We start from the raw sequence: 21,823 nt of genomic DNA, 5'->3' as shown, positions 1-21,823 counted from the left end.
TAAAAAATGTTGTATCTGCAAGGCTAATGTAACAAAGTAACATCAAATTCCACAAAAGGTTTTTAGTTTTTCTATTAAGCTACAGAGATTATTCTAATAAACTGGCAATGATCCATTTCTTCACTGGCCTTAAAAGTCTCTTTTGGTCCTCAGAATAAATGTTGAATGCGCAAATCAAGTATTAATAACTTCAATTTACAGAAAAGGAAATTGCAGTTTGGACTACACAGCACTTAATTGGGCCATGATTTTTTTCCAACATTTTATTTTAAAAAATTCAAACATAAAGAACAGTGGAAGAAACTTCTCAGTGAGTACTCATAAAGTCAACACTTAGATTCTATATTTAACATTTTGCTGTATTTGCCTCATCACATATCTATACATCTATCTATCCATCAATTGATCTTATTTTTTATTAATTTCCAAGTAAGTTACAGACAGAAGTATACTTCACCCCTAAACGTCTTACTGGAGTTCAATATTTGTTTATATTCTATATTTTTAAAGTTAAGTTATACAGTAAAGTGCATAAGTGTACACCTGGGTAAGTTCTGATAAGTGCATTCAAAACATGTAACCAAAATTTCTATCAAGATTTATAACACTTCCATCATCCCAGAAAGTTCCCTCACATTGGGCCTTAATTTGAACACAAGATCTCCCTCCAAAGTCCATTGTTTTTTCACAACACTATGCTACTTCTTTTCAAAAGGCTTCAAGTGTTAATATATTAAACATTAAGAACTTTCTCACCCCCAATAATTAAGGTAGTTGAAATATAGAAATACAAAAGGAAGAAAATACGAGAGATACCCTCCACCAAAACCAGACAGCCTAGGTATCTAATATCTACAGCAAGTTGACTGTTATCACCTTTCCTCCACCAACTCTCATTAAATAAACAAAAACTTCTACTTTCCTCCTCAAGAGTTCAAGAGTTAATCTGGGAGGAATAGGTGTGACAATAATAACCATCTCATATATTCATCTCTTGTATCTGCAATTAAACTAAGAGGTGCTTTGGGCAAGACCATTTCTTATGCTTGTGAGGCAAGCACTAGGTTAAGTGCTATGTCCTTTAGTGGTTACTAGGAAAGGCAGTGGGGAACTGGAGAAAAAGCAAAAGCTTTGGAATCAGCCAAATCTGGGTTCAAATCTCTTCATATTTATTAGCCATATAACCACATACAAATTACTTAATTTCCTTAAAATGAGGCCTATATTTTGCCTTCCTTTCAATGTCAGGTTTCCCAAATAAACGACTTACATGTAAGACTCAAGCAAGAGAAGCCTCTACCCTGGACCTCAAACTTTAGTGGGAATTGCTCTGGTCCTCTTCCAGCCACATGCCTCCACACAGGGTGCAGACATCTTGAGGTCAAGAGGACGTGCACATCATGAGGCCACACCTCTGCCATAGACTATGCTCTGGGCAATCTAGTCCCAGGAATTTCTTGCCCAAATAGCAGCGAGCTTGGCTTCCAAGGTTGGCAAGGACTTATTCCCTGGGTCTCCCTTCCTGAGGGAGTATGGGTGGAGCAGAAATATGAAGACTGGGGGGGCGGTTCAAACATCTGTGTAAAGCCACTCTTCAGAGTACAGAATGCTATGCAGGGTGGGAAGACATACAGGTTTAAGTTCAGAAGGTGGTGAAGCCTTGGCCCATGTAGACACATTCTGGCAATGTAACTTAGTTCAAATCTAAACTTCAAGGTCCATATGAAGGTTTACTTGCCAAAGCAGAAGGATAAAATATATTTTATGCAATAGTTTGTTAATTTAACTTATACAGATATGGTATGTGGATCTTCATTTATAATTGCTCCAGACTCCGCAAATGTTACAAACGGGCCTGTGTGCTGTTAGTTGTTAGTGCCTTTCAGTCAAATCCAACTCTTAGTGACCCCATGTACAGCAGAGTGGAATCCTGTCCAGTCTTTCTATCTCCCCCTCTCACCTTCCAGCACTGTATCAGACAAGGCTCCACTGTTCTTCATAGGATTTTCATGGCCAACTTTTTGGGAAATAGGTGGCCAGGTCCTTCTTCCTATAACGTCTAGTCTGGAAGCTCCACTGAAACCTGTCTACCATGGGTAACTCTGCTGGTATTTGAAATACTCAGGGCATAGCTTTCAGCATCATAACAACACGTAGGCACTACTGTATCACAACACACAGATGGGTGGTGTGGTTCCCTGACCAGAAACGAACCCTGACAACGGTGGTGAGAGTGCTGAATTTTAACACTACACCACCAGGGCTGGCTGGGCCTGTCTCTATCTACTACTGCTAAGCTAACGTGCACTGCCACATTCATTTTCAAATATTATCATATTTAGTCACATAACATTATCATGAGTTAGGTTTCATTAACTCCACCACACAGATAAAGAAATAACATGCTTTAGAAACCTACTCAGTGCCCTTTTCTTCTATCTCCATATCACTCTCTTAATTCCCAAATACTCTGAGTTCCCTCCTCTACCAAATCATCAATACCACACTCTCCAAGACAGTGTGCCCTTAATCCCTAAATCCAGTCCTTATTCTCCATGACATCTCTTTAGCACCTGATACTATTAACAAGGTTCCCTTTCTTAGAACAGCTTTCCCTTTGGCTTCTAAGGCTAGACTACTTCAGTTCTCTTAGCCTTTGTTCTTTCTTTGGCTCCTCCTCTGAGTTTCTCAGAATTTTTGTGAAGGATGAGTAAGCTAATGTTTCTGGAGAGTGTCAGCATAAAGCACATATATTCAATAAAAGGTAGGCTTTTAAAATTTAATCTAAAAAGAAGAGCTACCACTTTTAAGCACAGTGCCAGTTAGTCTACTAGATGATACACACACACACACACACACACACACACACACACACGCACACTATTCCATTTATCCTAACAGCACCATAAAACTGAAGTTCAGACTGTTGACAAATTAACCTGTATTAGAAACCTGGCTGCAGCACTTTCTAGTTTTATGATCCTGAGTAAGTCACTTAACTTCACTGAGTTTCTGCTTCCCCATCTGTGTAATCTTACAATGTTCTTGTGAGACTTAAACAAAGCACAAGATATAAAACACACAGCACATGGTACATAATCAGTAAATGTTAACTCCCTCCTCTTGTTACTTCCAAGTGAATACATTAGTTTCCTCTCTTTTCCTTGTGTGGATTTCCAAAAACTAAGTCCTTGGTCCCTTGACCTTCTTTCTTTATACTCTATACTACATTTTATCATACTTGTGAACCCAACTCCTCCAGAAAGATGGTTTTGAATTATCTGTGTCCATTCCTAGGTGTCCAGGCCGACATCTAAGTTTTGCTAGTCATTTCTACTTGAGAATCCCACTGCCTACCATATTAAACCGATCCTTTTCCTCACAAAATGAAGAATGGAAAGCAAAACACTAGGGTGGAATAAAATATTACAAAGGCAGAATTGATAGGATGGATGACAAAGAAGCTAACTTCACAGTTTCAAGGTTCTCTGCGAAAATTCAAAAAATTGAGAAGATTCTCATAGATCATGTCCAAAATTTTCTCCCCTTTCTCTCTTCTCGCATTCGTCAGACAAGAAACTCTAATCCTTCTATTTCCTGACCTACAAAGCCCAAAATGTTCTCATACATTTGAATTTCCTCACATTTAAATGCCCCATTCATCTAAAATCTAACTATATACTATCTTCTATCACCAATTTTCATAAATTTATATCTTATTTTCCTAACTATACTGTAAGTTCTTTAAGGCCAACAACCACCTCCTATACTTTTATTAGTATTCTTCATAATGTTGATTGACTACAGTTATGAAGACATGATCAAGAACTCAGAAATCATAAATTTTCAGATTTTCTTCTGACATGGAAGAAAAAGCTTTTCAAATCAAAAGCTTGGAGAACCTTCCACAGATAGGGGAAGTGTGACAAAGTAAATTTTCTATCTTTTGCCAAAGGTTTTAGTCTTGTCTTTAAACAGAAAAAAAAAAATCCTTTAACATAAATTTCCTTAGCCATGCTAATACTTTATAAATTATTTCCAAGAACTGTGCAAACTTTTCTTCAAAAATTACTTATATTTTCTAACATGCTTACTAGTCATTATATTAATTTCTGTTGGAAAGCAATTATTGAAACCATAAGTCTCAAAAACTGTATAACTTATGTGCTATTAAATATTAAATAAATTTTAAAAATTTCAAATCCAAATGAAAAAAAACAATTTATCTAAAGCTTATTAAAAGAAATGGCTTTCTTCTTTGGTTGAATATATTACATTTCAAATTTGGGAAATTTTTATTAAATTACATTTTCTTTACTGAGATCAAAACAGAACTGCCGAGCAAGGAAACTGATTTTGATTGCTTATTTTACCTGAGTAGCTTTATCTTTCATGCACGAAGGGTAATGAACATGAGGATCCCGCGGCCACTGTCCTGTGAGGTAAGGTCCCGTTATCGTATCCAAGGAAGAGGTTCGCCTGATCGTACTAGAGGTTCGAACTTGCTGAGATTTTGGCCTGTCCACTACAAAGAGTGAAAAAGAATTAGATTAGTTGGTAACAAAGCAAACTTTAAAACTATCTAAACTTCATAGTTTGTAGAACATCACCCTGTCAATTTTCCCTATATTTACCCTAACTGCCCTGTTACATGATCTGATGAAATTTACAGACTGTCTTCAAAGGAAAATACATTCACATATTAAATCTTGCATACACTTTCAGGGCAGGCGCAGACTCTATGAAACCCATCCATGGTTATTCATTGTCTTTAACTTACAGCCCCTATTTTTCACAATTTGGCTCCCATACACCTCAATGTTTAATGTCTTGCCACTCCTTCATAAGCCCATGCTAACTACTAAGTGCCACATTAATTGCAGTTTCCAAAATGTAAAACACTCCCTTCTCCACCCCTATGTTCCATTATTTCCTGAGCCCAGCTCTCCTTTCTTGTTCACTTGACAAACCCTTATCTTCAAGACCAGCTCGGGTGTCACACTGCCTCTATGCAACCTTTCCAAATACCATTCTTTCTCTATCTCTATCATTCTCTGTTTAAAATATATGTGCCCTCCTCTGCTTGCACAGAACCCTAAGTTTGTCTCCCTCCCCCACCTGAGCATAAGTTTAGTCCCTACAGACTGAAAAGGAGTTAATGCTCAATACTAATTTAACAAATGTATTCACAGTGGCACAAAAATAATGGTTATCAAGAACCCTGTATTTTAACTCAACTTCCTCATTTATGGATGAAGAATTTGAAGCCCAGAGGGATAAAACAGGACTGCTAACAGATGACAGAGGTAAAAAAGGTACTAAGATCTCCACACACGTTTCAATCTACTAAAACAATCTACCTCTCCTCTCCATATGGATAACACAGGTACCTCTGTTGAAAATTGAAGTGATCATACTGAACTCCTTTTCATATATACATTTATGATATAAATCATATATACAAGATTTTTCATATATACATCCCAAATAATTTACTACTGACGTACATTCTATAATAAAATCCAGTGGATTATAAACTCCAAGGTTCAGAGTCTTATTCAGAGGTATATCTCACATCAAACAAAACGCCTTGCGTATTACAGAACAAGCAACATTTGTTATTGAATGCTGTCTTTTAGCTATCTTCCTGAAACCAGAATAGATAGTTTTATCAGAAAACGCAGTATACTCTGATGTTTTTGCATTATTTATGTATCTTAACAACTGCAGTTTTGATTTCTTCTTTGACCCTAGAGTGTTAGAGAAGATCTAAAAATTACCAAATTTCCTCCCTATCTTCATTAGTTAGCTCTAATTTTACTTCACTGTAGGCAGAGAATCAAGGATGACCTATTTCTACCCTTTGGAATTACCTGAAATTTTCTTTGTGACCAAAAACATGGTCAATTTTTATAAACATTTCATGAGTCTTGGAGGCGATATATTTTCTGTTTTCAGAATACATAGTTCTTTATTTGTCTTGTACATTGACTGAAATAAAGATACAGAATATAGGAATAATATAATTATCAGCTTCATCTGTCAGAGATTTAGAGAAGTACTCTAAAATTTCTAAACCACTATTGAGATCTAACAATTCTCTTTATTTCTTGCAATTTTTTATCATTTATATTTTAGTTCTGTATGATTTGGTACATACTGATCCATGACATCATCATCACACCTTACATGCTTCACTATTATAATCTGTTCCATTTACTACTCTTTAGCTTTAAACTCTTGTCAAATTGAACATTATGATCCCCTTTTGCTTTCCTTCTTTTATAATTTGCCTGGTATGCTTATTCTTTCATTTCAATTTCTCTGAATCATTCTGCTTATGTGTGCCTCTTGTATACAGTAGATAATTAGGCTTTTTGGAAAAAACTTTGTAGTGAGCCTTCTTGTAAGAGGTAAATTTATCCTACTTATGTTTCCTGTTGTAACAAATTTGATTTAACTTGTAACTTTTTTCCTCCTATTTTGCAATGCTTCCTTGCTACTTGTTTTCTATGTTTTACTGAAGCTATGTAGACTGTTTTTAGTTTGACCACTAGAAGTTATTTTTATTGATTATTTTAAATATTTTTTTCTGACTATAAAAGCAATAGCCACAAATTTTAGTAACTTTGGGAAACACAGAAAATTAACATGTCTCTCATAATCTGACTTATAACAACTTGTTTAAAATTTTTAAAAGTTACTTTACATTCCTTCCACCAGGAAGAAACAAAAGAAACAGATTATTCCTTGAAAAACAGAGCCAACATTTATAGCAATCCACCACTAAATTAAAGAAGGCCTACATAAAGGTCAGCTATAACCAGAAAATGAAAAGTCATCATAATGTGAAAACCAGTGCCTAAACTTAAATTGCTCCAAACTATTTAAAAAGTTGTATGCATCTACCTATAGCTACTAAAACTGGTAATTATAAAAACTGTTATGGTTAAATAAAAAACAGGGACCATTTTTATGTTTTAAAATGAGTCCCTTGATTTGTATAGTACAATATTCTAATCTATATTTACTAACTTTTATATTTTTAGGTACTGGATCTTTGCCTATCAATTTCAAAAGATCACAAGTTCTCCCCTTAGTGTCCACTCTCTGTGATTACTTTGTTAGAACTGTGGTCTTCAAGTTATTTTGACTAAGTACTCCTATTGGTAAATATGTAAGCATGTAGCAATATGTGTAGTTAGTTATTTATACATGAGATATGTACTATATGATAAATGTTATATTATTATAAAACATACAAAATAAATTGATATGCATGAAATAAAAAGTAAAATATATATGGAAAAAAACCTGAGAAGTTATGATGTTTTCTTCCTGTATCTCAATGGGTGGCCTTACTCACTGTGAAGACCACTGGGATAACGGACCTGAAATTGGGTGCTAAATGCAATCTATAGATTGGCCAGTTAGTTTGTCTAATTCTATAACTCTATTGCTTAACTGTGCTAAGACCGTACAGACAAGCACCACACATTACCAACACACACACACACACACAAAACTAAAAGAAAGAAAGAATAAGAGAATAAGTTAGGATAACACAATCCCATATCTTATTATAAAATTCACTCTACTCTCATGCTTAAAAAAATTAAAGTATATGAGGCAAATATACTTGAACCTGAAAGGTTATATTTCAAACATATACTTTAAAAGAAAGATTCTCACCATTGCTCACATCAGGAAAATTTCAAAGATGTGGAGTAGTTGGTAATTTCCAACTAAATTATTTGAAGGGTAAAAATTGAGAATGGGTTGAAAAATTGGCAAGGATAGTACTCTTCGAAGATACAACTAGCCATAATAACCCTACTTATCAAATATCACTAGGGCCTTAGATTTATCATAAACAGTGCAATTCTATTTCAACAAGATGACTTGTTCTTATTATCTAAACTATCATGGCAATGGGTTTTTAACTGCCTCAACATCTGTTTTGATTCAAATTTTTATTTATTTAATTTTTGGTATTATATCCTACCAATTCGGGTTTCACAATTTAGTGCAATAAGGAAAATCAACACTGGTTTTGCATTATTCAACACAATAAATTGTTCCTTATTTCTTGATTACAGTTGTGACTAGAACATGTATTTAGTTTTGAATTGAATGATCACAGTATTTTTCTGCTAATTGTTACAAAATTACCTCAATTCAAGTAGGTCAAACAAGAGGACACCTTATCAACTAGAAACTTACATTAATATAGTCAATCTTTGAATTAATTTACAAGAGCTTGAATAACAACAAAATTGCTAAAATATTCAATTATATATATGTAAAATATGAAAGAAAGTCAATTAAATAAATACTATCATTAAGCTAAACAGGGATCAGGAAAATAGTACCTTCATAAGTGGTAAAACCAAGTAATAATTATTACTAACTAAAACTTGCTGAATGTCTTCTATATGGAAAGCACTGTTTCATGTACCAAGGGGAATTACAAAAGAAGTTTCGGACTCTCCTCAAGGTGTTTACATTCTGGTTGGGGGAGATATGATATGTATAATTAGACTATAATACGAAGCAGTACATGTATGGCACATGCACATCAGTAAAGGATAGGAAGGCAAACGAGCCAAAAAATAGATGAGGCAGCAGACAGCAAGACTGATGCTCTCTAACTACACCAACGGGAACTTTGAAGGACTAGAAAGAGTCTTGCCATGCCACTTAGCAGTCTTACTTAAATATTTGAGGGTAAAACACAGAATAACTAAACGCAGGAAGAAAATACAAAAAAAACTCACATCTACTTCCAGTACTATCACATTGTTAGGACCAGAAGATGACTGCTCATAGCAGTTGTCTGTAAAAGGGCTTCCTCATTACATTCATCTATAGATTGTGCTTTCCCTCCTCCCTTCCCCCTGAATCAAGAGCCACACAGCAGCAGCAGCTGGTAGGCCTGTGGCCCGTCTCGGGTACCTACCGAGGACCATACAAAATAATTCTTACTCTCTAACAGCCAATTGGAAATTCAATTTTACAGTAATAATAGTAAAATAGGTTTAAAAACAAGAAGCTATATCACATAACTGTGAACCTGAATAGCAAACCAGGCATTGTTCTAAACAGGCAGAAAAAAGCTTAATATCTAATTCCCAGAGCAATATAATATGATGTTAAATTCATTCATTCCCAACAATAATTTTTACTTTAGTGGCAATGACTGAAGACTGACTGGTTAGTGAGTTTGAAAATCTGATGTTTTAAGAAGCTAATCTGCAGTGGAAAATTAAGAAAGCTAAGTGGAATTTCTCCAAGTCAAAAAAAAAAACAGTGAATGTTGGAAACTTTAAGAACTTCAGCCACAGTAATATGAAACAAGCCACCACACCTTCCAAACTAACCTTACCAAGTGGTAAGGAGAATGCAGTATTTTTAAGTGCATAAGATACCTATACAGAATGTAAACCAACACACGTAAATTAAAAAAAACTGTTCACATTCTTTTCTTAGACTTTAGCACACTCCAACCTTTTTCGCCCTATATTCAGTCTGCACAAGTGAATAAAAATTGTCAGTTCTCTGTGTTTAGCTCTCAATTAATGATTATCAGCCAAAGCTTTCCCTTAACATTGATTACATAAGCAGAGCACATCTAAACTTAGAGAGCAATTAAATAAAAATTTATTTAAACCTTCTGAGAAAGAACTATTATTCCTTCAACTACCGGGTAAGGACTATAACTCCATGAAACTTAGCCATTATAACATTACCAACAAGAATGAACTGCTTCTTACTTTATTCAAAACCCATCACTGGGGACCAGCCCCGTGGCCGAGTAGTTAAGTTCACACGCTCTGCTTCGGCAGCCCAGGGTTTCGCAGGTTCGGATGCTGGGCGCAGACCTAGCACCGCTCATCAAGCCATGCTGAGGTGGCGTCCCATATGCCACAACTAGAAGGACCCACAACTGAAAATATATACAGCTACGTACTGGGGGAGCTCTGGGGAGAAGATGGAAAAATAAAATCTTCAAAATCCATCGATTACAATTATACAGAATCTTCAAGCCGAACAATTTAGCAAAATGCTTTAGATAACTAAGTACTAATACGAATTTTTCCAGTTCTTTACTACAGAGAACTCATATTAAATAACTAGCTTTTATATAAAGGTATCACATTAATAATGCTAGCCAATAATACCAAAACACACACATATAATGATACTTTGTCTTGAATTTAAGCTACTAAAGTGTGTAAAACCTTTTTATCCTTTAACAGTTAATAAAGCAAAAACAATCATGTTTATCACCTAACTTCGCTAACATTAGAAATGAAAACAGCCATTAAGTCCCATAATGCATACATATGCGTATGCGTGTACCTGCGTGTGTGTATGCCTTAAATTACCCAGTACTGGTTAGAAGATGTTAAAGGACGTTAAAAAAAAATTGGCAATGCTTTTTAGCCACTACAATGTCAACCTCTGAGCATGTCTGAGAAATAACAGAAACAGCTTTCTAATATTTCACTCAGAAATTAGATCTTGAGAGATCCTAGAACATAAAGGTGCAAAGTTTCCTTAGGCAACTTGCAGGTGGACTAAACAGTGGATCTTGAAATGTGGTTTTCTGTATAAGGATCACCAGTTTGTTATAAATCCAAGTTACTGGGTCACACTCCCCGAGATTCCAAGTAGTTCTAGGGTGAAACCAGGTATTAGCATATTTTTTAAACCGAACCAGACTGATTCAGATGCATCAAGAGGTTTGGGAACCAATGAGGTCCTGAAGAAATGTTTCTCAAAGTGTGAGACATTTGTTAAATATGCTGATTTCTGGGCCCAATTTCTCATCAAGAATGTAAGACACTCTGGTAGTGGGACCAAGAAATTTGAATTTTTTATAAGCATCTCAGGTGATCTATACGTGACTAAAAGCTTAAGAACCTATTTCTGAAGGACTGGGACTAGATCCTTTAGAATTGTAGGTGCCCAAAAATAAAATCCTTTCTTGACAATAACCTACTTCATTTAGAGGCACTGAAAGTTTGACTACAAACCCAAGAAAATACCCTGCTGCAAAACAGTCAACCAATTCTTTGAAATCTGCAACTGGCAGATAAACTTCTAGAACCGAATAAATTCAAACATCTAGTCATCTCCTTCAAAAGGTCACTTTGTAAACTGAGTGCCAGCCATGACTAAGAACCTTCAAATCTACATACTCCAGGCAGAACACTCTAGGCAGAATTCTTAAGAACAGTAGAAAGATGAGATAACAAAGACAAAGTTCAGTACAGCTTCTTTTGGAAAGAGACCTTCCCACCCAAACAGGGCATTTTGTATGCAAACAAAAGTTAACTACAATAAAATTTACTTCCTAAAAAACATAAGGAAGTCTGAAGAAACATATTAAGTAGTTTCCCTTATAAAATGAAAGTGCCAGAGCAAAATTAATTCAAATATATAAGCAAAGTAAAATTTAGATTTTAATAATTTGATTAAGGAATTTAAGCCTGAGTCTGAAAATATGACAATATTTTATAGCTAATTTATCAAACAATCTTATCTTTAACAGAAAATCAGTAAGTTTTTCATGACAGCTAACTTAACTCATTCATATTATAATTTAAATCTTCATCACGGAAATCAAAACAACAAATTGAGCAGAGACTGAATACAGGACATTAAGTCGCTTTTCTTCAACTTCAAAATATCCTGAATTCATACCGTTCAAATCCAGCGGCAATCAAGAATAGCCATAAATAGATACAGGTAGGGAATTTTCCTGCTATTGGTTCACTGACGTTAAGCATAAATTTGCTAAAGCTCTATTTTGTTAATAGAGATTTGCTTCAGTATTTCTGTAATGAGAACTACTTCCTTGAAAGCTATAATCTTAAATTTATTACTGCTGACAAACAGTCTCTCCTTGACCAAATTTTAGTCAGGCCCCTCTGAACCCTTCTCAACTGAGTCCTAACTTTTGGGCTTCTGTGTTCATCTCTGCATTGTCCAATTTTAGCAAAAATCCTACTAAGTCAGCTGATCCAGAATCCCCCACCCTCAATTTCTGGTCATCCTTAGTATCTGACCAAGGTTCCTCATCCTCCACCATCCCCCATGTGATATCTGATCACCTTGGCCTGCCTTCAGCAACAATCTTGTTAGGTCTGGTCAGCCAGGATCCCCTACTTACCTCAATGTTTCTTTCCTCTTAGTAATTTTCCATCCACCGACCACCACCCTGCTCCTTGTCTATCAATTCCCACTTTTCCTTGTTGTATTCAGAGTTTGAGCCTAATCTCTCTCCCCAGTGCAAAATCTCATTGCAGTGATCCCTACACCTATCCTGATAGTCCCCTTGAATAAAGTCTGCCTTACTGTTCTTTAACAAGTCTCATGAATAATTTTTTCTTTAACTTCACTACCAGCATTATGAGTAATTTTCTCCTTGCCTCACAATTACAGAGAACAATTTTCAAAATAAATTCCCCCTGCCAAGAAAAAAACTGAAAGAACTGTTAAAGAATAAAAAAGAAAATGTAGAAAGGAGACTGGTATACTTCTCTAGCCAATCTAATGTACTTTAATATTGATCATCTAGTAGAATTATTACTAGATTCAGTTTTCCAAAGTCAGCATAGTCTAGGCACTTCACCAATAGCCTTTATGGCTTGGTCTTTCTTGACATATAAGATGACTAAAGTCAGTTAACTACATGGGCCTCATAAAATAAAATCATCAAAATTAAATGAACTTCAGATAAGAAACAGGAAAGACACTAGATCTGAATACGTTATCTGAAATAAAACTAAAGGGCAAACACTGAAGCCCTCTCAGTGTGAGTAGATTCTGAAACACTAATCAACCAGACCTGGAATCCTGCCGCAGAAGCAATCTAGAAAACATGCAGAAATGACCATATGGCTGCCCTGCAGAAATCTGGAAAGGAACCAATCAAGAAGCTGACAAGAGAAACAAACATGCTTCTGACCAAATGAAGCCTGACACAGCCTGTAACCTGAGCTCTGTCAAGAAAAACAATGAAAAAAATGTAGTCAAGGAGCCATTTGGAAATGATTCTCTAGGATATAGTTCACTCAATTAAATTTGTGTCAAATGACAAACAAATTGAGATAAGACATTTGGAGGAAGGTCTTCAGCCTATTTTCAAAGAAAAAAGAAGAGAGTATCTTTTTTTTTATCAACGTTGTAAAAGAAACTTCACTGAGATGGCCATGAAGCCTGGTGACAAGCACTGGAAGAGTACGCAATACATTAAGAGGGACCTCTGCCATTTGGAATACATCTACAAAGAAATTACATATATGGCAGAGATACTCAAGATTTTTAAGTTCATTTTTTTCTTGTGGAAAAATGACAGTCCTTTCAGGAACTTTTAAGTCATAGTTAAAAGGAGGCTCGTAAGCTTTATGAACCTTCCAATGAATTTAATTAATACAGATTCCAAACATTTAAAATTCATTATGACTAACAGGCTCAAACATTAAAGAAATAATCACAAACTATCAGCAACTATAAAACAACCAAAATAAGATGACCAAAGATGGAAAGTAATATTGTAAGTGAAAGGAAAACAAATATTTCTTAAGTAGAAGACTGAGTATTTCATAAAATTTTGTTTCAAAGCACTCAACATCCAGTTAAAACATTGGTAGAGCTTGGAAAACTTTTAACCAAATGAGGCAGATTTACTATTATATCCCAATTTACAAAGAAAAACAAACAAAAAAGCCTACAATAAAGGCTATAGAATGGGCTCTATCTTGACCACAGTATGACAATCAACATTATTGATGAAACTCCTTTATTTTTAAAGTAGGGAATAATTTCCCCAAACTTGTAATGTATAACAAAGGCATTTTTCCTCAAAGTTTACTTTTTAATGTGGAAAAAGGAAGAAAGTTACAAATAGAAAAAAATTCATCCATCTAGTAAAGGATACTCCTAAAATTTTTCAGCTGCTTTTATTTAAAATATATATCCATACATACAGAAATACACAAACACACACACACATACACCACCCCCCCCCCATATTTGTCCAGGTAACAGCTTCCTTCAAAATACTAACCTCTTATTTTTTATTATAGCATTATGGCAGGTGTCTAATATATGTAGCATTTTCTGTCCACTAAGTAGAGCAATAAGTCAACATTTAAGATAGTTCCTTAAATAAAACTTTTGTCAAAATATTCCGAAAGTAGAAAAGATGGTAGCAGAAAAGATTTTAAACTTCTCCTGACAACAGAGCAATGAGAATAGCCAAACCAAAGACTCAAGGACAATATCCACAACATAATAATGCCACAAAGTAGTCCCAGGAAAACTTCAAATACAAGTGAGTAGGGACAAATCAACAAAAATTAAAAGACCAATAAGTTTTTGGCATTGGTAGGAGAGGCAGAAGGAAAGCACCTGGGCTTCTAATGGTCCTGAGAACAAGAGACCATCAATCATTAACGAGTATATGTAAAGGACCAATCTGAGAACAGTAGCCAAAATTGGGAGGGTTCCAACCTGCAAGTGAGTGCAAGAGGACACCAAGTGAATAAAGTACTGGAACAATATGCCTAGTCTCACCTAGCAAACAAACGCTGTTTCTGATAGAGTCCAACACTGCGGAGAAATTACTGGAAGTCGAATCCAAACTGAACAGAACAAGGATGGTAAAAGCAAACGAGAAAGTTGAGGTAAAGTTGGGCCAGGGAATCAGGGAGGCTGATCACATTTTTTTTTTTAAAAGTCGCTTTACAAAAACAACAGAAGCAAGAGAACTAAAGCTCTGAAGCTAGAAAAGCTATGCTGAAAGATCCCTCCCTGCAAAAGTAAATTCATTTCACTTAAAAAATGAGGGGCTAGCCCCATGGCTCAATAGTTAAATTCGGCTTGCTCCATTTCAGTGGCCCGGCATTTGGTTTCTAGGTGTGGACCTACACTTGTTGGCAGCCATGCTGAGGCAGCAACCCACATACAAAATAGAGGAGGATTGGCATACATCTTAGCTCAGGGCAAATCTTCCTCAGCAAAAATAGAGCAACAGAAAACAAGAGCAAATTAATCCCACATAATTATATCATAAGAGGGAAAAGGGCATAGGAATAAAAGATGTCTCTCTGTGGATAATGAAAGCATGCCAGAAAAACATGCCCATATAAGATGAAAACTGTCACCTAATAGTTCAAAACAAGCTAAAAATCTTTTTTACATGATAGAAGCAATGAAAAACCTCAGAATTTAAAAAATTCATAAACTAAGCATTTGATGGCAAGGAAGACATGAGAAGGGAAGAGATCAAATTCAGGAAAGATTTAGAAATAAAAGAAAAATTTATTTCAGGAATGAAGACTAAATTACAAGAAACACAATGGATGCCTTAATGGAAACGGAAAATAAGACAAATTTTAGAATTTTTTAAAAAATGAGATTAAAAGACTTCAAGAGAAAATGATTAACTTACAAAATAAGCAAGATGGTCCAACATATGTTTAATAGGAGTCCCTGAAGAAGATAAAGCAACAAAACTAAAAATACTCAAAACCATAATTTTATAAAATTCTCCTAAAATAAAAATAACTTGAAAATATATATTGAAAGAACAAAATACATCTGGGGAAAATGATCTCAAACAGCCTACATCAAACACATTTTAATACAGTGAAAGTGACCCTCAAGTGTAAAAGTCACAGATAAAAACTATCTGAGTGCTTGCACATAAAGTATGCAAAACTCAAGGAATGGTGTTCCTGTGAGTCTTTCCTAAAGAACCTAACAGAGAATAAGCTTCATACAACCAACAGCTTGAAAAGGAGTTAACATAAGGACAGCTAGGAGGTGTGAGCCTTTCAGGTAGTAACTCTGAAAGAAGAGAGCAGCAGGATGCTCAATATCTCTAACACAAGTCTTCCGTTTCTACATGAAAGAAATGATCAGAGAAGGATCAGAAATTCTTATACTTATCCTCTCAGCACATTTGAATTTAAGAGTATGAATTTCCAGAATATCTGATAAGTAAATGTGAGTTATTAAATCCCTTCTAGAACCAGACACATGTATTTATTTTACCAATTTTAATATTGTTCCAATATTTTGATTATGCTGACTCTGAAAAAATTAATGCTAGCCTTACAGAGGAATACTTTCTTTCTAGGTAACCTAGCAAAGAAATCAGCTCCTGCCCAATCTAGAGGGGAAACTAACTGAAACGGAGCATCCACAGTGACTCCATTAATAGGATTTTTGCCCATCCCCTCCCTCTAGAGCTGGCAATCACAGAGTAAAATTTCAAAGTGCATCCTATGGAAGCTTGCAGCAAGAACCAGGAAGGGATCAAGGAACTGGAATTCCTATTACGTGGAAAGATGGAGTTTAGCATGAGAAACGGACTGAGGGGCTTGAAAAGAGAGTCATGTGGACAAGATGGAAAGAAGCTTAAAAAGGACCCTTCATCTTCCAAGGGGCTAAATCTAGAAGGGCCTCCCTTTGAAGAGACAAAAAAAATCCAGGTTCTTTCCAGACCATCCCACCATCTACTGGACATATCAATAATAAAAAAAGATTCCTAAAATAATTTTCAAGGCCAAGAAAGAATTATGACTATTAATATTATGGAATCAGGGTCTTACCACTACTACAAATGGACAATCAAAGTATACCATGTAAAATGAGATCTTTAGAAATCTGCATGATGACAACAGTTCCTCTGAATCTGAAAAAAAGTTATCAGCTTTCTTATCTCTTATGTGAATAAAGAATAATGACTTAATATGACACAGAGAGTACAAGAGTCTCCTAGACAAGTAAATATCTCCTCATGATATCTATACTGAAAATTTGTAGAATTCTGAATCCAAATAAATTTTAATAATATAGAAGTTATAAACAAAAGAAAGATTCAAGCACTTAAGTCAAAGCTATAAACACTTTGCTTAGGTAATAACTATAGATTAATAATAGCATAATATTAGGTAAGTCGTTAACTCAATGATTAAATGTAGAAGAGATTAAGGGGAAAGGGCTAGGAAAAGAATAACTGCCTAACCTCAATAAGATATGACTGCCAGTCAAGCCAATTTATTGATGGTAGGCAAATGATAAACAGAAATCTGTACTGAAATATGTCTAAATACCACTGATTACTTAATGCAAAAGAATCTGGTAAATTAAACCTAGCCTACAAGCTGTATTTTCCCCACACTATGTCCCCAAATTCAGCAATGGTTAACAGGTTGTTGACTGGGAAATATACAACTAACTACACTTTTCTAGAATAAACCCAGAATCAATAGGCTCAACAGAATGAAGGCTTCAGAAATAAGGAAACACAGATGTTTATTCTAGCATTTACTTTCATAAATATTGACACCAAAGAATCAAATATGTAGCTGTGAAGCAGTAGTTTATCCAAAATTGGATGCTTCGTTAAAGCTGAAAACAGCCAAAAGCTGCAGGAAACATCCTGAAGGAAAATATCTTATACAAATGACACCTTTGTAGAGGCCATGAAGTAAAACAGAACATGGTGAAAACCAGTTCTGTGTTTGCATAGACAGAACACCTTCCACCTCAACAATTCTACAAATATTGTGCATAAAAGGTTGCCAGGAAATGTTGCCAAGGGCTGAGAGCAACTTAAGGAAAAATAAAACTACTAGTGGCATGACTAAGTGTAGGGGAAAAGTGTCATAAAATATTTTAGGATAGCACCATACTTTATTCCTCTAGAACAGCCATAGAGCTGGCTATTATAATCATACTCAAAAATAGTCTACTGATATTACTGATTGAACTACACTCCAGTCAGAAAGTCACTGCCCAGGAGCTACAAACGGACTAAAGTCACAAAGTTCCAGACCTTGTTGTTATTAGCATCTAAGTAAATTTTTTTTCTTTAAATGATGAAAGAACATTATTCAACCCAAGTGCCCAAGAAATGAGTGAACAAATATCAGAGTATAGTTTTGTATACAGTTTGAATCATTAACAATACCCAGAACAGCTGGAGCATTTGGAATAAAAACCTGAACACCACCTCCAGTGTACTGGAAATACTCATCTCAAGGTGAGAGAAAAACAAAACCACATAGAACCAATTACACAAAAAAGATGGGTCAATTGGATTTTTGTCTCCCCTTTCTCTCCATTCTCTCCCTTTTCAACACTGATTGGAATTTTTAAAATCTTTTCTATGTAGTGTTGAGATAGGACAAGTACTGAACAATACATGTTCAAACATTATGAATAATGCAGTTAACTTATTTTTCATGGAGATGTCAAATCACTCACTTATCTATTGCTCCTTCCATCTATATTTTAGCTATTTTACTTTCACTTAAGAATGAAATAGGAAAGGAAAACCTAATACCATTCACCGATCTGTTTAGTTTGTACTTAAATGATTAACGTAAGACATCTACCAGAGAGTGGGCTCCTTCCTAAAAGTAAGGATTTTGTTGAGTTTTTTTTGTTTGTTTCTCTAACACCTAGCACAACTACTCAAGAAACATCTGTTGAACTTGTAGATATCATTTATCCATGCTCTCCTTAGTCTTTATGAAATAAATATTCAAAAATTAGAAATCACCTGCCATGTATTCTGGACCTCTTTACCAAAGGAGACATTTTGGAAGAGCCTCAAATAGAACAGCTCCACATTTTAAAAAATATTTTGTATGTGAAGCTCATGTAAAATCATTGTGAATAAAGTGCAAGACAGTGACAAAAATAACGAATTCAGGTCTTAATGTCATCCTATTTTCCACATTTATATAAAAGGTTATGATTTCTATGCTCGGATATTACACAAACAGGTATTTCAGATAGGTTCATATAATATGGAACTCTTCATATAGTGCATACCCAAGAAACATATTTACATAAAATAACAGGATCATTTAACAAATACACTAAACTTCTTGCCCTGCCAGGAACTCTGGGAGACTCTGAACTTATTTTTTTGAAGATGGTCTTTTAAAATTTTAATCATAGAATAGTTACAGGATTTTAGAGCAAATAAATACCAAATTGTATAAAAATAAATACATTCCACCAACATCACAAATTGAACTTATGAAGTGTCTCTTGTATATTGACAGAAGCACTGAAAACAATGAATCCAACTTGCCAATGTGATGGATCAAATGAGGTAAGAGTGGGACTCCCATAGTGAATTTCCAAAGAAGCTCCAACAGCAGCAGCTGGTAGACCGACCGACCTTTTAAACTCCAAGATGCAGGAAAGTTTGTAATGCTGATAGCTACAATTTTTTTAAATTTGTGACTTATCACAATAAAAGCCCAATGTTTATCTTCCTTGCTGACAGATGGCCTTCCACATGATCACTCAGAGATTCAGACTTTTTCATCTTACGGCTCCACCATTCTCCCAAGGCCTTGGTTGGAATTCTCTGCTAGACTCTCTGCATCCCACTGGCAGATGAGGGAAAAGGAAGGAGGAGGAGGACTAAACTAGTGCTTTTTTACTGAACAAGGATGAAAGTGTTGTATGTCATTTAGCCTTACCTAACTTCCCTAGAAGCAGTAAGAAACACAGGATAGATGTGGGCTCAAGAGGGAGAGAAAACAGGAATTGGTCAATACACAGAAGTCTCTACTATAGAAGGGCTTAACTCCATTTGTCTGAATTGTTGTTGTTAGCGCCATTAAGTGGATTCCAATTCCTAGTGACCCTGTGTACAGCAGAGTAGAACCCAGCTCCGTCTTTTTGCGTCATCCTCTCATCTTTCCACACAATATCAGACAATGCTCTGCTGAAGGGTTTTCACGGCCAATGTTTTTGGAAGTGGACAGCCAGGTCCTTCTTCCTAGTCTGTCCTAGTCTGGAAGCCAGAGGATGACAACCAACAGATGAGTGGTGTGGTTCCCTGACCAGGAAACGAACCTGGCCATGACAGGGAGAGCGCTGAATCTTAACCACAACACCACCAGGTCTGGATTTGTCTGAATTACCCTTGAAGACAGTGTGAGCCAAATTTTAGAGTGACCCTCACTGAATTATCATCATAAATTGTAACCACAAAGAGGATAAGCTAACAATCTAATTCAAAGTAATCCATTTTATCTTTCCCTAACAAGGAACACGTATTAAAAGTATGGAGCCATAAAAGGATAACAGCATTTTCAATAAAAAGTGAGTTCAGTTTGCAAAGAACACAAGGTACACAATTGAAGATGTTGAGATGAGTCTTTCATGTCAAGCTAAGGATTCTGAACTTCAGAAATCTTTTAAAATTTCTTTTAAAGAAAGGCTATGCTGATAGCAGTGCAATGGCTAAAGTAAAGATGAAGACTGATAGCAGGGGAAACCACGGAAGAGGTGGTAGTTCCAACAGGCCGAGCAAGAAGTAATAATTAAGACATGGAGGGGATGGAAAGAAGCCACCAGATTCAGAAGATAATTCTGAGGAGATGGGACAAGAAACGGCGATGAGCAGGATGGGAGAAATGAGAGCAGAGGAAAAGTCAACGATTATGCTGGCAGGAAGTAAGAACCCAACTTGATGCTCTGGGTCTGAAAGTTTCAACCAAGGCTGTGTTCCAAAGTGCCAATAAACAAACAAAAGAAACCATTCAACTCCATTTCTGTACCAAGTTCAAACTTAAATAATTCACTACTCTTGACAATTGTACTTATAATTTTATTACATGGGAAAAATTAAAGCACATGACCCAAATAGGAAATTTTATAGAGTAAAACTTATTAAAGTTGTTTTCTCTCAGTAGCATAGAAAAATACACTAGGTCACTTTTCAAAGCATGTTACCTAAGGGAGCATGATATAGTGTACTCTGTGAAATACAGGTCAAATACACGTTAAATGAAAACTTTTCATATAGATGGTAACAAAACCAGCAAGAAGGTAGAGAGCATGAGCAAAACATTCAAATACAGTTATAATGATATTTTAAAATATCTGTATATGTGAAGTTGCAGAATGTAAGGCTCACGTCTGGTTTACCTTGCTGTACACAAGCACCACCTGTAAGAACACCCAGTCCAGTCAGCAGAAATGCAGTAACTATACCTTTCAATGCTTGTTTCAACTTTGAATTTAAATACCAACATAATCTTCTGCTCAAAAATCACAAAGCCAATTCCAGCAGAGAAAATGATCACACGTTAGTTAAGAAAATTAAACTGCAGTTAACTAGACTGTCATTCAAAACTATGTTAGATGAGTCAGAGAAGGGAATTTATACTCAAACTGATTAATTAAGTTTCTCTAAACCCTCCAACAAACTTATTTTTACCAAGTAACCCTGAAGGAAACAGTTTAGTTAAAGAATTCAGCATTTAAGATATGCCTCCAGGAAGGAAATATAATGGTAATATCATAAATAGATTTCCCCATAATCACAAAGAAGAGGTTCAGAATTATGTTAGATATCCTTTGGTTTTCTTTCATATGATATAAGCAAAATCCCTAAGTCACTACCACTCAGTATATTAAAATTACTTAGAAGATTATGAAAAGATGACCATGAATCTCTACTCTACATGGACAAAGAATCAGGAGCCAGTGATTATCTAATGATTGCTGAGAAACAAAGGTGAACTTAAGGGCCTTGTCTCTCTTACACACACCCCCCATACAAACACACACACACCTATATTGTGTAGACTTTAGGAGTAAACGATTAGTTGGCCAATTAATTTCTTGGTCCTTAAATACATACAGAAACTTTAAGTTAAAATCAGCCTGAAGGAATATTTAATTATAAACAGAATCATAATCCACAGCATTAATCATATGTCTAGTCTAATTAAGCTTACTTACTGCTTTGTCCTCCTGACATTAATAA

General features: G+C 35.4%; 1 protein-coding gene across 5 annotated transcripts in view; it reads right to left on the bottom strand.

Annotated features, from left to right (window-relative positions):
• The window catches only part of GLCCI1 (glucocorticoid induced 1), a 101,882-nt gene that overhangs the window by 65,400 nt on the left and 14,659 nt on the right, over nucleotides 1-21,823 (bottom strand). For all 5 annotated transcript variants that reach the window (XM_023639258.2, XM_023639263.2, XM_023639260.2 and 2 more), the window contains exon 2: nucleotides 4,374-4,525. In XM_023639258.2, coding sequence (XP_023495026.2) covers nucleotides 4,374-4,525 — 152 coding nt within the window. The remainder of the gene's footprint in view (nucleotides 1-4,373; nucleotides 4,526-21,823) is intronic.

The sequence above is a fragment of the Equus caballus genome, chromosome 4 (assembly GCF_041296265.1).
Source record: "Equus caballus isolate H_3958 breed thoroughbred chromosome 4, TB-T2T, whole genome shotgun sequence".
Classification (NCBI taxonomy): domain Eukaryota; kingdom Metazoa; phylum Chordata; class Mammalia; order Perissodactyla; family Equidae; genus Equus; species Equus caballus.
Note: the sequence above shows the minus strand (reverse complement) of the source record. Positions and strands in the feature narration are given on the sequence as shown.